This window comes from Vipera berus, assembly GCF_964194415.1.
Source record: "Vipera berus genome assembly, chromosome: 2".
NCBI lineage: Eukaryota > Metazoa > Chordata > Lepidosauria > Squamata > Viperidae > Vipera > Vipera berus.
In genome coordinates, this window is record NC_138203.1 from 233,377,825 (window position 1) to 233,392,483 (window position 14,659).

Here is a 14,659-nt window from a genome sequence, read left to right on the forward strand (position 1 = left end):
ATGATTTTCCCCCTTACATATCTGATTCTTAAAGACTGCCTGGACTAGTCACTGCATTTTTCTTGGCAAGATTTTTCAGAAGTGGTTTGGCTTTGCGTCCTGACTAAGGTTAAGAGACCCTGACTGGAGTCACGCAGTTGAGCCCACGGCAGAACTAGAACTCATGATCTCACAGTTTTTAGCCTGGTGCCTTAACCACTACACCAAACTGGATCTCCATGGGAAAAATTACCAGCATATATAATTTCAAATAATAATCAGTGTGCCACAAAATACTTCCCTAATTATTGCAGATGGAGTGATAACTGAAATACCCTAAACAAGGGACCCAGTGACCCAATGTGAGAGCAAAAATAACAAAAGAAAAGACAGCACTCTCCTCATCACACACATTTATTTTCTGTAGACACAAATTATTCTGTTGCACACCTCCATATCTCCTATGCACGTGTGAGAGTGAGCACACATGCGCACACAGACACTAACACACAGACAGACACACACAGTTTGGCCAACAAGAAAAAGAAAACAGGCTTGAAAGTTTGCTTCTGTTGTCATCATTTCTTTGACCCTTCCCACTTTCTTCCCACCAGAGCAGTGTTCCTGGCTACTATACAGACTTATTGTCCGCCATGAGATAGCAAGAGGCTAATTATCATATCTGAACTATAGAAAGTCTTGGGAATATTTACTGATCATCTGATTTTGCAGCCCATATATTATAACCCTATGGGAAAGGACAGAGAAATAGAGCAGATTAAGATAAACAAAATATAAATTGGCCAGCTGGTGCAAGTGATCAAAGTGCATTTTTTTTAAAAAAAATGCCATAATTTTAGATGACTGGCTAGCTTAATCGCACACAGAATGCTACTGTTATTACAGCATTGCTGTGCACCTCTAGGGGTATGTTTGGCTTTGGGATCAACACATTAATCATTATTTATAGCTATTATGGCTTCCAGTTACCCTCCGGGTGAGATTCAAGGTGCTGGTGATGACCTATAAAGCCCTAAATGGCTTGGGTCCGGATTATTTGAGGGAACACCTGCTGCCAGCATCAACTCCCCATTGTCCTGTGCGTTCCTGCAGGGAGGGCCTTCTTAGGGTACCGCCGGTGAAGGACTGCCGGCAGGTGACTCCCAGAGAGAGGGCCTTCTCTGTGGGTGCGCCTGCCCTTTGGAACCAACTTCCTTTGGAACTTAGGACTGCCCCCGACCTCCATTTGTTCCGCCGGGACCTTAAAACTTGGCTCTTTGAGGTGTCTGGCCTAGACTGAGGGGTTTTTAATTGGGTTTTAAAGTTTTAATTTTTGGGCTTAAATTTAATTACTTGTTTTAAATTTATTTTAACTTTTGTATTGTATGGTTTTAATTGCCCTGTAAACCGCCCTGAGTCCTATGGGAATAGGGCGGTATAGAAGTCAAAATAAATAAATAAATAAATATTGTGAAATCTGAAGTTGCTTACCTGCTGCTTCTTTGTAATTTCATTAGACATTAATTTTGCCGAGTCCAAGATAGTAATTGCACTTTCATCTTCTAAAATATTACCTTCAGAAGACTGCAGTGTTTCTAAAATTTTATTTTCTATATCTTTTAGTTGTTTCTTATTGGCAGCTGACTGAAGGATAAGAGCATTTCGTTCTTCCTCTAATTCTGGCCTAAAATGACAAATACCCTTTTTTGTTAGTGGGTTGTTTTGTTTTTCAGATTCTTTTGTGTTTTTTTATGTCAGGTTTGTTGGCCACAATTATGTTTAAATATATTTTTTTTAAAAAATTATACAATGTAAAATATTCTCTTTTGATCTTCATTATTGGATTAAATGATTCTGTAAAATTATTAGTAGACTCGTGCATGTACTTTCATATGCCATTTAGTTCAATCAAGCTATCAAAGTTAGGGCAGGCTCCATACTGGCATACAGGCAATTGCAAGGGACATATTATCACAGCTTCAATACATTGCAGTCTGCTGCTTCCAATCACCTTAGTATTCCAAATACAGAACATTGACAAAGATTTCTTCTACTACCTCATACTTATTATTGTACAAGAAGAATGCACACTTCAGCTTATGTTAATACCCACTTCCCTTATTTTTTTAATTAAAAAAATTAAATTTGGTCTCTCTGAAAAGTCTGTACCTATTAATTACCCATGCATGTGCATATGTTCATGTATATACTTATATGTATGCATGCATGTTCAACAATTCTTTCCTGAATTAGAATGAAATGGAATTTTATTTATGAATTAAATTTCCTGAGGAAAGCTCAAACACTTACCTTTCCTTGGCAACAACAATGCCTAAAAGTTGATCTTCTAGTCCTTCTGGAGTAATCATGAAATTTAGCAAAGAAACCTTTGTTGCTAATTCAGGTAAGTAATGTGGATTCCTTAATTTGGTGGTAATATAAAATTTGAAATCAAAAGAATATTCAATTACTGTTTCACCAAGTCGAATGCAATCCATGCCCCCTAGTGTTAAAGAAAAAAAGTATTTGTTTTCTACAGCAACAGCCTTTAACTGGCAGCATGTTTAGCAGTTTAATAATGTAAAATAAATTACACATATGATAGTTAAAGAGACTATAACTATTCAGATATCATGTTCAATGATAGTTTGGGATACCCTTGGATTCATGTAACACTGGTTCCATTTCTCTCCTGCACAACTAGTCTTAAAATAGCATTTTAAAATAAAAAAAAGAAAATAAAAGAATAGAATTGAAGTCCCAAGGTTGCTAAATAGAGACATCCATGAAGACCCCAAATGTAGATAGATCTGTGCTTGCTCAAGTCAGCAAAATGTTACAAACTGAAAGTTAATAAGAAATTCATGTTGTGTTTTTTTTTCTTGTCCCCTTTGATTTTATTTCTTAGGCCTGAAAATCCCAAACTGGGTCCTAGCGCATCACAGTGCATTGTGTGGAAACTGCTAGAAGCCCTGTGAATCAGAAAAATTTGGAAACCTCTACATTAGGTTTATTATTTGCAACACTTACTCTTGCATTTTCGTCAAGTAAGTCATCACCTGCTTCTGTGATAATCTTGTACCTCATTGTTAGCTATCATCATATGCCTAACACTCATGACACTCCCTCTTCCATTCAATTAATCCCTGGCACATCTTTGTCTTCTCTTACCTCCATCCAAATAAAATAAACCTTTGTACTTATTTAGATTTGTCTTGCTAACACTATTGGTCCCTTCCTGGATTTAATTGCCTTCTATTCATATCATGGGAATATCTGCATTGAAGATATTGCAACACATTGCAACACATGCAATCCCCATGTGTTCAAATTTCAGAGGGTAAATGTTGGGGACCATTAAAGCTAGGAATTAGAGTTATCAGAGATATCTGTTAATGTTATTTTAACTCCAATTTCTTTCTTTTTTATTCACACATTATTAAAACTCACTTTACTGCCTTTTGAATAATGTTGAAGCCTAGTATAGAAACCCAATAGTTTCATCTCTAGCTAGCATGCATACAATTTCTCTGAAAGTTTATGCCTACATACAGGAGAGAAAAAGCATCCTGAACTATTCTGATTGAAATGACTCTGCTCTTCTGCCTCTTTGGAAGCAACAGATTATATACTTACTAATCTATGCTTAGCCCATAATTTCATATCTTTTTAGCATAGACTTTTCTGTAACCTGATACAAAAACTAAACAAATTGAACAAACAATAAAAGCTGAATGGAAGAGAAGAGTTCTATAGAAGCCCAAATAAATGCACCTATCAAAGTCCTACTTATAATGGACATTCTATCGTCCTTACAAGGAAACAGATTATCTGCTCTTATTTTCCAACTCCCTTTGCCTGAATGTTGGAAAGCAAAAACAGACAAGAAATTATTAATCAATTTTTTTACATGCAACATGGCTCTTACTAAATAACAGCAGATTAAGGTTCTTGGATTTAAATCTGCAATGCATGCAAATTTGGTTATAAAATAAAAATAACAGTACTAAAAAAACTGCATTACCTTCATCTGTTACTAGGCAGCAATATTTGAGGAATAAAAAGAAACACATTAAACAGTGTAATGGACTACGGTATTTAAAAACAGTAAACATTTCCTTTGAATTTTAATAGCTTTTATTATTTCTAGTACCTTGTTTAAAAGTTTGCCTAAGCAGCAAAGGTTCCAAGGAAGGATCTATCTCTTCTCCGACATTTTCAAGCAGAAGAGGAGTTCCAAACTGAATGCAGTTTTCTAGAGTTCTCATGTAGTCTGAGTCAGTAAATTTTATGACACTCAGTCTGTTCTCTTTCTCAGAATGTTTTATCCATTTATTTGCTTGACCTTGGGGATCAATCATTAATGGCCTACAAAATAGCACAAAATATTAATAATTTTAATGATTTCAGTTTAAAAACTCAAAAATCGTTTTACTACTATTTTTAAAAAAAAGTTTATTAATAAACATTTGTCCTAGGAGATGAGTTTGAAAATCGATAGAAAGGTGCCAACAACCATCAATGAATTTCACAAAATAATGGATCCTGATATCACTGAATCAATAATCAAGGATTATACTTTAGCTGTTATATATACTTAAATAATATTAAATAGTATAGTATGATTTCATTATAGTTAAAAATGTACTCAGTACTGCAAATTTATTACCTCAGGCAGCTATTGTTTTGGATAGGTAAATATGCCTTCAAGTCAGTCTTGACTCCTGGCAACTGCTTGAATGAGTCTCTGTAATTCAGAGTGAATGACTGATCCAAAGTTACCAAGTGGCTTCATGCCTAAGAGAAGACTAGAACTAGTCTCCTGATTTCCAGCTAGTGACTTAACCACAACACCAAACTAGCTCTCATTTATCTTTTTATAGCAAAGAAAAAAAATCAGACTGTTCCCTATCCTGAAGTACTACTTAAAATTTTATATAGATAAGTATGTATTTGCATCTAACTATCTATATATCTTTACCTTCCTCAATTGTCTTAAGGACAATTTGGTGGGCATAAAATAATTAAGATGCAACAATACATATAGAAAACAGAAAAAAACATAACCAGAGCTTTAAAACTATCAATATGAATGCTTCAATAACCTAATTTTAAATAATGCTAGTTACTTACCAACGTCTAGAATTGTCAACAATCACACCATTATCTATGGAAAACTGATCTGTTGGAAGACCTGCAATATTCCAGGCTCTAATTTTTATTGCATCACCAAGGGTCTTGCTTAGAGAGAAGCTTTCAGAACAAGGAATATTTTTTACCTGTAGGCACAGACGAAGTTTGCATTGATATTCATTATTATTAAACATGTGTACATATAGTATTAAAATAGGTCATGTTGAATTTAATCTCATTTTTAAGAGTCAAGAGAAATTACATAGGAAAGGTTAATAGGCAATACCAGGAAAAGTTCCTATACTTAAAGCAAGATTTAGAAAAGCATTTCACTTTTAGACTCTTCTATACTATTTTAAATACAGATTTAACCAGTGGTGGGATTCAGACAGTTTGCACCACTTCAGCAGAACCGGTGGCTAATTTTTTGTTGCCCAGGCCCAGAATGGACTTCCAGAGCCGGCATTCACACAGAGAACCGGTTGTTCACATATCTGAATCCCACCACTGGATTTAACTATTGTCGCCATTATGATGTATAGTATTAAAAATCATAATGCATGTTAAAAAATTTTCCATCATTCTAATAACAAGATATATATGATCTATTTTGACAGAGTCATTGTTAGAAGAAGTCTATGTGTATTCTAGAAATAGAGCAGTAGACTAATACTACCTGACAGAGTTTGCTCCACTCTTTAGTACATTCTTGTCGAAATCCAGCAGTAAAAGCACCAAGGTAAGCTATCACTCCTGCTGATACCAGAACATCTCCTGTCAAATTATCGTAAGTATTCTGAAGATCATCTGCAGCATGAGACCATCTAAGGGAGAAAAGATAAGCAGATTAACCAAAGTGACATATTGGATAGTTTACTAGGGTTTATTTTTATTTCCTGTTATATCAGAGTTGTTAAAAATAATTATGTGTCTGAGAAAGAGCTATCAGGAAAAGGACATGTTGGAGACTTCTGGTTTTGCACGGTAGTGACCGGTCACGGGCTTGCAGATTCTCTGCACCCTTGCGGATAATTTTGCCCTGCCAGGGGACGCTAAATGGGTCTAGGTTGCCCCAGAGAGGTGATGAAGAAAGAAGGTTGCTCCAGCGATTCTAGAACGGCGGCAGCCATTCTGTTTGACTTGGGGAAAGCCTTCTAACCTGACAGGAGAAAGGCTGGCCGTATTGCATCAACCAGCCCAAGCTACTAGCAACCAAAGTCCAAAAGCACTAACCAGCACAACAGTGTGCTTGAAACTGGGTGAGGAATTTGATCTGCTTTTGCTATTTTACATTTAATTTCCTGGAAAAGATCCCCAAGAAGTAAAATAGGGAAGGGAAGGAGGGGGATTTCTGCCCTACCCTTATACTAAAGGAACTGGCGAATTAATCTTTTTATGGAGGATCAAAATATATGGAAGTGAAACAAATATAAAACCTGAAACTTAAAACTTAAATCTGAATAAATCTAAAATTGTTTGAATGGTTAAGATTCTCATTTTAAAGATAATTGTTCATTTTGGAAATTGAAAAACAAATAGTTGCTGACACCTAGTGGCAGATGAAGACTATGACAGCTGTGACTTTAATATAAGACTTTGCAAAATCTGGAAAAAGCTAATCTGTGTCTGTGACCTTCAAAGCTTTAACAACAAAGAACAGCTGTGACAAAAAAGACAATCTGGGCTGTAGACAAAGAGAATTATAAATTTCAGAAAAAAATCTTTTTTGAACTATTTAGATTACAAATATCTATCTAATTGGGATTCTAAAGCTATTTGCAGAGAAAAAAAGGAAGAGGAAAACTCAAATTCTTGGCTATCATGGATCAGAGACATGTAGAAAGAACATATCAAGAAAACAAATACTTCACAGGAGGAGAGATATACTGCAAGTAATTCAAACAACAATGACTTTAAACCACGAAGAAATCCAAAACAACTTTGAAAATATAAATCAATCTATTTCCAAATTAATTCTACGACAACAAAAATTCCCAGAAAACAACAGAGAAGGAGCAGATAAAACAGATAAATGGATATAGAATTGAGAATAGAGACTTAAAGATGGAACTTAACAAAACAAGGAAACGTGATTTAATCCTAGTGGGGGAAAAATTCACAAGAATTGGAAAAAATAACTTATCCCTTAAGACTACAAAATAAATCTGAGGACAAGAAAACAGATTGGATAAAATGGACTGTAGAGATATCAGGAACATTGGAGAGAAAGGAAATGATAAGAGAATCGGAGAGAAAGAAAAAGAAAAAGATTTTCCAACAAACATGGAAAGGCAGAAGTCCCGTACAAAAACACTTATCCAGATTTACTTTTTATATCCACAGCAACATTTATGAACATATGGAAAAACTTTCTGATTCAGCAAAATAAGAAAGACACTGGGCAAAAGAAAAAGACTAAAATGGAAACTAAGAAAATAGATGATGGGACTTACCAGAGAGAATACTTAAAAAAGAAACATTTGTTTGAATATGGTTAAAGAAATAGAAAAGTTTTGGAATATATATGTCACTCTAAGAGGGATGAATTCTCTAAATATAATATAGTATGCTGTTTTCCTTTTTTTGTTCTCTTTCTTGATATGAGTAATATAAAAAAGTTGAAATGACTTAGATAAAGGAAATATTTTAGATATTTAAATGTGATTGAATTTAAGAAAATTATAATGGGTAAAAAGTGTTTTGAATAAGAGTTAAAGGACTAGATGACTAGATGTATTAAATGGAATGTTTAAAGATTAAACATATTTTTAATTATGGTTTAAAAGAATAAGAAATTTAGGAAATAAATACATATTAGCTCAGGAGGGATATGTATATTTTAAGAAGTATGTTATTTTTTATGCTTCTTTACTCTTGCTTTTCTTTCTTTTTTTCTACTGTTTTATCTATTCCTTAGGAAATGTAAAAGTGTGAGATGGTTCATATGGAAAAATAAAGTTAAATTCTTAAATGTAATTAATTTTTGAGAAAATCTTAATCAGTAAGAATATCTAGAATTTGGTGGGAGAAACAAATTAAAATAAAGACTGTAACAGGATCTATGATAAGGCAACCAGAATGATTGGATAGAAAATAAATATTATATTGATGCGATTATTATTTTTAGGACTATTGGGAAAAATATATATTTAATTATTATCTATCAAAACAATAAGAATTGTATTAACTCAATGTTTGCAAAAAAGGATATTTTGGGAAAAGAGGAAATCAACTAAAACTATTATGTGGATTATGGATTGTAGAAATCAATTGTTAGTGATTGTAACACACTGTTCACCAGTGATTTATGTTTTTAAAAAATCAATAAAATATATTACAAAAAAAAGGAAAAGGACATGTTCTATTTCCTTTGCAGAAGGATTGTTATTATTTTATAGATTTTATATGTTAACCACTGAGAGTCTGTCTAGAATATACAAACAATAAAACAACTAGAGCTCAAAATAAACCTTTTATTATGTAGATATCATAAAACATGAAAATAGCCCCACATAGCAGCACAAAATCAATTTAAAACAAACAATTTATCAATAACTTGTAATTTTATCATTTTTTTCAGGTTGTAAAAAAGTTTTAAAAACTAGTAAATAGTATGCAAATTCTTTCAATGTTGATTACACTTAAGTATCGCTGAAAAGTATGTATTCTCTTCTTTATAATGGTTTTGCTAAAATGAGAACAAAGTATTTTCTCTGACCTTGATTTTTCTCCGCCAAGTCCTCCAATCAGCTTTTCTGCTCTTTCTAGCTTTTTAGCGCACAGATCCACTTGGAATTCTAAGCGAGCTTTTTCTTCAGTTTTCTCAATGAAGGTTTCTTGCAATGCTTCCAAACGATCTTCAACAGCTTTAAGTTCAGCTCTCTTCTGATTTAATAATGCCATAGTCTGTGCTAATGACTGCTGGGCTTCTGCTAAGCGGGCTTTCTTTGGAGCAACCACCTATTTAATAAATTTAGATTATTATATTCTATTTATTTATTTATTTATTTAGTTATATTTATATACCGCCCTATTCCCTGAGGACTCAGGGCGGTTTACAGGGAATTAAAAATCCAAAATACAAAAATTAAGAACCAAATTAAAAAATATTAAATTGACCCTGTAGTCGATTAAAAAGAACCCCAAATTAAAATTTCTCCTCAGTCTGGGCCCGAGAGCTCGAAGAGCCAGGTCTTCAGGCCCCGGCGGAATGATCGGAGGTCGGGAGCAGTCCTCAGCTCCACCGGCAGCTGGTTCCAGAGGGCAGGCGCCCCCACTGAGAAGGCCCTATCCCTGGGTGTCACCCGCCGGCAATCTCTTACCGGCGGGACCCTGAGCAGACCCTCCCTGTGGGAGCGCACTGGGCGAAGGGCGTTTGATGACGGCAGCAGGTGTTCCCTCAAATACCCCGGACCCAGGCCATGTAGGGCTTTATAGGTGATAACCAGCACCTTGAATTTCACCCGGAGGGCAACCGGAAGCCAATGCAGCTCGCGGAGTAGAGGTGTTACATGGGAGTATCGGGAGACCCCCATTACAACTCGCGCGGCCGCATTCTGCACCAGTTGAAGCCTCCGAGTGGTCTTCAAGGGCAGCCCCATGTAGAGAGCGTTAAAGTAGTCCAAACGGGAGGTCACAAGCGCATGAGTAACTGTGCGTAGGGCGTCTCGGTCCAGATAGGGACGCAACTGGCGCACCAGGCGAACCTGTGCAAAAGCCCCCCTGGTCACAGCTTCTATGTGATCTTCAAAATTGAGCCGTGAGTCCAGGAGGACGCCCAAGTTGCAAGCCCTATCAACGGGGGGTAACACCTCACCCCCCATCGTTAGAGGTGGAATAACTTGGTTAACCCGAGATGCCGATATGCACAGCCACTCAGTCTTGGCGGGATTGAGACGAAGCCTGTTTCTCCCCATCCAGACCTGAACCGCCTCCAGGCACCGGGACATCACAGAGAGGGCATCGCTGGGTTGGTTCGGGGTGGAAAGAAAAAGTTGGGTATCATCAGCGTACTGATGATACCCCACCCCGAAGCCACGAATGATCTCGCCCAGTGGCTTCATATAGATGTTGAACAGGAGAGGCGAGAGAACCGACCCCTGAGGGACTCCACAAATGAGAGGCCTCGGGGCGGATCTCTGCCCTCCCGTCAACACCGACTGCGAGCGGCCCTGGAGGTAGGAGGAGAACCACCGTAAAACGGTGCCTCCCACTCCCAACCTCCTGAGACGCCGCAGCAGGATACCATGGTCGATGGTATCGAAAGCCGCTGAGAGATCTAATAGGACCAGGACAGAGGAGCAACCCCTGTCCCTTGCCCTCCAGAGATCATTCACCAGCGCGACCAATGCCGTCTCCGTGCTGTGTCCGGGCCTGAAACCCGATTGGTTCTATAATAATTATGATTTTAAAAACAAAAACAGAAGAACTTTTAAAATGATTAAATATAACAAGATTGCCTATTCTTCACTACACTTAGGCCAAATTGTTCCATTCTTCAGCAACCTCCCAATTGGATTATTATGATGCAAAAAGAGTTGATCTTGAAAATGACTGAGAACTTTCAATTAAAGCAAAATGTCATTGCCACAGTTCTAGCAATAGCTAAATGGAATCAGAATACAAATGACTTAACACAATAGACACTTGGAATCAAATGTGCTTGGCAAATTGGTTGTTGATTGACATATATATATTGGTTCACATATATGTTGGTTCACATATATATGTCAATTCACATACATATATCTACATGGAGGGAAGTAAGCAGTGGGGTACCACAAGGTTCCGTCTTAGGCCCAGTACTCTTCAATACCTTCAAAAATGACTTAGATGAGGAAATAGAAGGGAAACTCATCAAATTTGCAGATGACACTAAGCTGGCGGGAATAGCCAACACCCAGAAGACAAGCTCAGGATCCAAAAAGATCTTGACAGATTTGAATGATGGGTCCTAATCAACAACAGGAAATTTAATGTGGAGAAAAGCAAGGTTTTACACCTAGGCAGAAATTAACCAAAGGTACAAGTCCAAATTAGGTGAAACATGGCTCAAAAACCTTAACTGTGAGAGGGACCTTGGAATCCTAGATGATCACTTAAACATGAAACAACAGTGTACGACAGCAGCCAAAAAAGGTAATACAGTTCTTGGTTCTATAAATAGAGGCATAGAATCGAAATCATGTGATGTATTAGTACTGTTTTATAAATCCTTAGTAAGACCACACCTGGAATACTGCATCCAGTTTTGGTCACCAAGTTACAAAAAATATGTTGAGATTTTGGAAAAAGTGAAAAGAAGAGCAATTAAGATGATTAAGGGCCTGGAGACTAAAACATATGAAGAATGGTTGCAGGAATTGGGTATGGCTAATCTAGAGAAAAGAAGGACTAAGGGTAACATGATAGCAGTATTCCCATATTTGACAGACTGTCAGATGGGATCAACGTATTTTCCAAAGCACCAGAAGGCAAGACAAGAAACAATGGATGGAAACTAATCAAATAGAAAAGCAACCTGGAATTAAGGAGAAACTTCCTAATAGTGAGAACAGCTTGCCTTTAAAAGTTGTAGGTGCTTCATCACTGGAGATTTTTAAGAAAACACTGGACAGTCAACTGTCTGAAATGATATAGGGTCTCCTGCTTGAGTAGGGGGTTGGACTAGAAGCCCTCCAAGGTCCTTTCCAGTTCTATTCTGATTAATATTAAGTACTTCCTTCTAGATCTCTTCTTATTTGCAAAGTAGAATTATTTTCTAACACTGTACTGTTCGGATAGATTGCTGCAGAAGACTATTTTCCTGTTAAGACATTATCATGAGATTTCTTACTGCTGATTTGTACACACAGATTTTTTTTCAGGGATCTTACACTCTATTACACTGTTACTAGTATATGACTAAAATGATTGGCAGAATTATGGACTAGAGGTTTATACTACATATCTTATGCTAAACTAATGTAATAATTATAGTATGATATACTGAACTTCCATATTCAAAAGCAGTGTACATCCAAAAATTGTATTTGTGATGCAAGAGCATACCAAGGGAATCTGACTGGGAGCAATCATATTTTCAACATTAAAAGAAAAAAAAATTAATAATACCTTTGCTACTCGATCATAAACCTCCATTGCCATAATCCATTTACATAACCCTTCTGCTGCAGAAGATGCTTTAGCCACTTTGGGAGGATCAAATTCAGGATTAGTTAGATATTCCGCACGAATCTTCTGCATCACTGATACCTATGTGAAACACGCATTACTTACATCTGAAATACAGGATTCAACAGTTAACAATTCTCTAAATCATTTGACTATTATTAATCATGTATTACTGGGTAGCTTTTATAATCAAGCTACGATTTGCTCCCTCTGCCTGTGATCCCTATCTTGCCCTGGGCATATTTATGACAGAAATTGATGGATTCCTCTGATTTGTTTCTCTCCTCTCCTGTCATCAGCTGATAGGAAAACATTTAGAGATCACTCTCAGTGTAGAATAGGGCTTGGACTGGAGCTTTAAGGAGATGGCAAGTTCTGACAGATGCCAGATGGCTCTGGTTTGGCATGGGATAATTTGCACAGATGTATTCAACAGGAGACTATCAACTTCTGGGCAGTGTTTTTGCCCTATTCTGAAATAGTGCTAAACCATGCTCAAAAGAAGTCTAACAATCTGCTAATATCAACAGATCAGTTCAGAAAGAACCAGCCTCATTTGCTCCCCAAACCGCAATGTATGTTGGAAACAATGCCCAAGAACTGAATGGAAGGACAGAGGCCAACATCAATCTAAAGTGGCCAGTAGATGCTGGGCTAATCCATCCCTAGGAGTCATCTGCACCAGAGACTAAATGGTCAGTGAAGAACAGTGGCGTAGCGTGGGGGGTGCAGGGGGGGCGGGCCGCACTGGGCGCAACATCTGGGGGGGGCGCGCTCGCACTGAGCTGCTCAGGGAACCCCAAGGGCTGCACAGAGTTGGCTTGGCTCCGCTCTCGAGCTGCTCTTTCTTGCAAAGCGAAACGAGTCCGGCAGGTGAGATGGGCGGCCACATAAACTGAATAAAATAAATAGAAGCGCCCAACTCTCCGCCCAGGCTCAGGCCAACCGCAAGTGCCCCGCAGGCGCCCCGGCAGGCTTGGCCGAGCGAAGACGGACCCGCCGGCCGGCTGGCCTAGCTTCGTGCGCATGCGTGGCTTTATTTAGCGGGGCTCACGTGCGAGCTTGAATGCAGCGGCTCTTGCAGGTCGGACCCCCACCCAGCCGCCCTCGAGAGGGACCCGGAAGCATCCCGCATGCGCGCGACTCTTCTTGGAAAGTCTACGCCGCTGTGGGGCGCGTCTTTTCGGCGGTGCCATGACGTCACCGGGTTAGGGGGCGCAAATTGCCCCGGGTGCTGACAACCCACGCTACGCCACTGGTGAAGAATCACTGCAGCCACAGAAAAATTATTATAGCTTGCTGCCTGCTTAAATGAGAACACATTACTTAAAGGGTAGAACATGTAGCAGTGACTTTAAGCTACCCCCAGATATGAACCAGGCATGAAAACAAGGCAAGATCATGAGCATGTGGTTAAAAAAATGTGGTTGGGCCTTGTTTGTGCCCTAGCTCAATGGAAATAAGAAAGGGCTTACAATTATTATTCTCACATGACTAACATGTGAATGTCATTCTTCCATTTAAAAAAAATGCTGGCTTTTAAAGACAAGACAAGAGACAGAGTCTATTGTGTTCACTCTAATTGAATCACAATTTATTATTTTTGGAAGATACAAAGACTTACTGGAATGTTATCCTTGTCATATTCTCTCAAATCTCTAAGGAAATTCATTTCACCTAAAAGTTTTTTGCTAGGTCCCCAGTAGTCTAAAATCTAAAAGAAAGTTAAAGAATTATATTAAATATTTGTAAAGGTAATGGGAAAATGCAGAGGGCTTTCTAATGAATGTATAATTTGAAGGATATTCAATAAGAGGGAGCACAAAATAATTTGTACAGAAGAAAACAACTATCACTGGCTATATATAGCCGACTGTAAATTTGCACTTCAGACTCAAAGACATAAAGGTTTTTTAGCGTATACATGGGCACACAGCTAACACCTGTTGGCAATTTCTTAAGCAAACAAGACTTTTCATGTTTGTGGCAGCTGTGGTTTCTAGGAAACAACAGTGCTGCTTTATGGATTGCTGAGAGATGCTACATAAGAGGCATCTTATGGATCTGAAGATATGTCTTTAACTCCAAAGCTCTACACAACCCAACTCTCTGCACACTATATGTATGAAAATGAATCCATCTTACATGTTTGAAAAATGTTGAGCTTCATCATTATAATCCTCCCATGTAAACTATTAACATATGAAATAAAGCCATAGTTTGTTTCCCTGTTTTTCACTAAAATGTGGATTTTTCTTTTATTATCCCTTTTTACACCGCTATTAGAAACAAACTATTGAATTAAAAAACTGAAAAATCCACTAGTCTGTTACATAAATTTCAACTGTCAAGCAATCTTATTTTCTCAGTCTTC

General features: G+C 37.6%; 1 protein-coding gene across 1 annotated transcript in view; it reads right to left on the reverse strand.

Moving 5' to 3' along the window:
• DNAH12 (dynein axonemal heavy chain 12) overlaps window positions 1–14,659 on the reverse strand; it is a gene marked incomplete at its 5' end in the record, with an annotated part of 110,800 nt that overhangs the window by 33,379 nt on the left and 62,762 nt on the right. Inside the window, 8 exons of the mRNA XM_081316993.1 lie at window positions 1,471–1,663; window positions 2,290–2,482; window positions 4,133–4,347; window positions 5,113–5,258; window positions 5,789–5,936; window positions 8,831–9,072; window positions 12,226–12,366; window positions 13,910–13,999. Of these exons, the coding sequence (XP_081173119.1) occupies window positions 1,471–1,663; window positions 2,290–2,482; window positions 4,133–4,347; window positions 5,113–5,258; window positions 5,789–5,936; window positions 8,831–9,072; window positions 12,226–12,366; window positions 13,910–13,999 (1,368 nt within the window). The remainder of the gene's footprint in view (window positions 1–1,470; window positions 1,664–2,289; window positions 2,483–4,132; window positions 4,348–5,112; window positions 5,259–5,788; window positions 5,937–8,830; window positions 9,073–12,225; window positions 12,367–13,909; window positions 14,000–14,659) is intronic.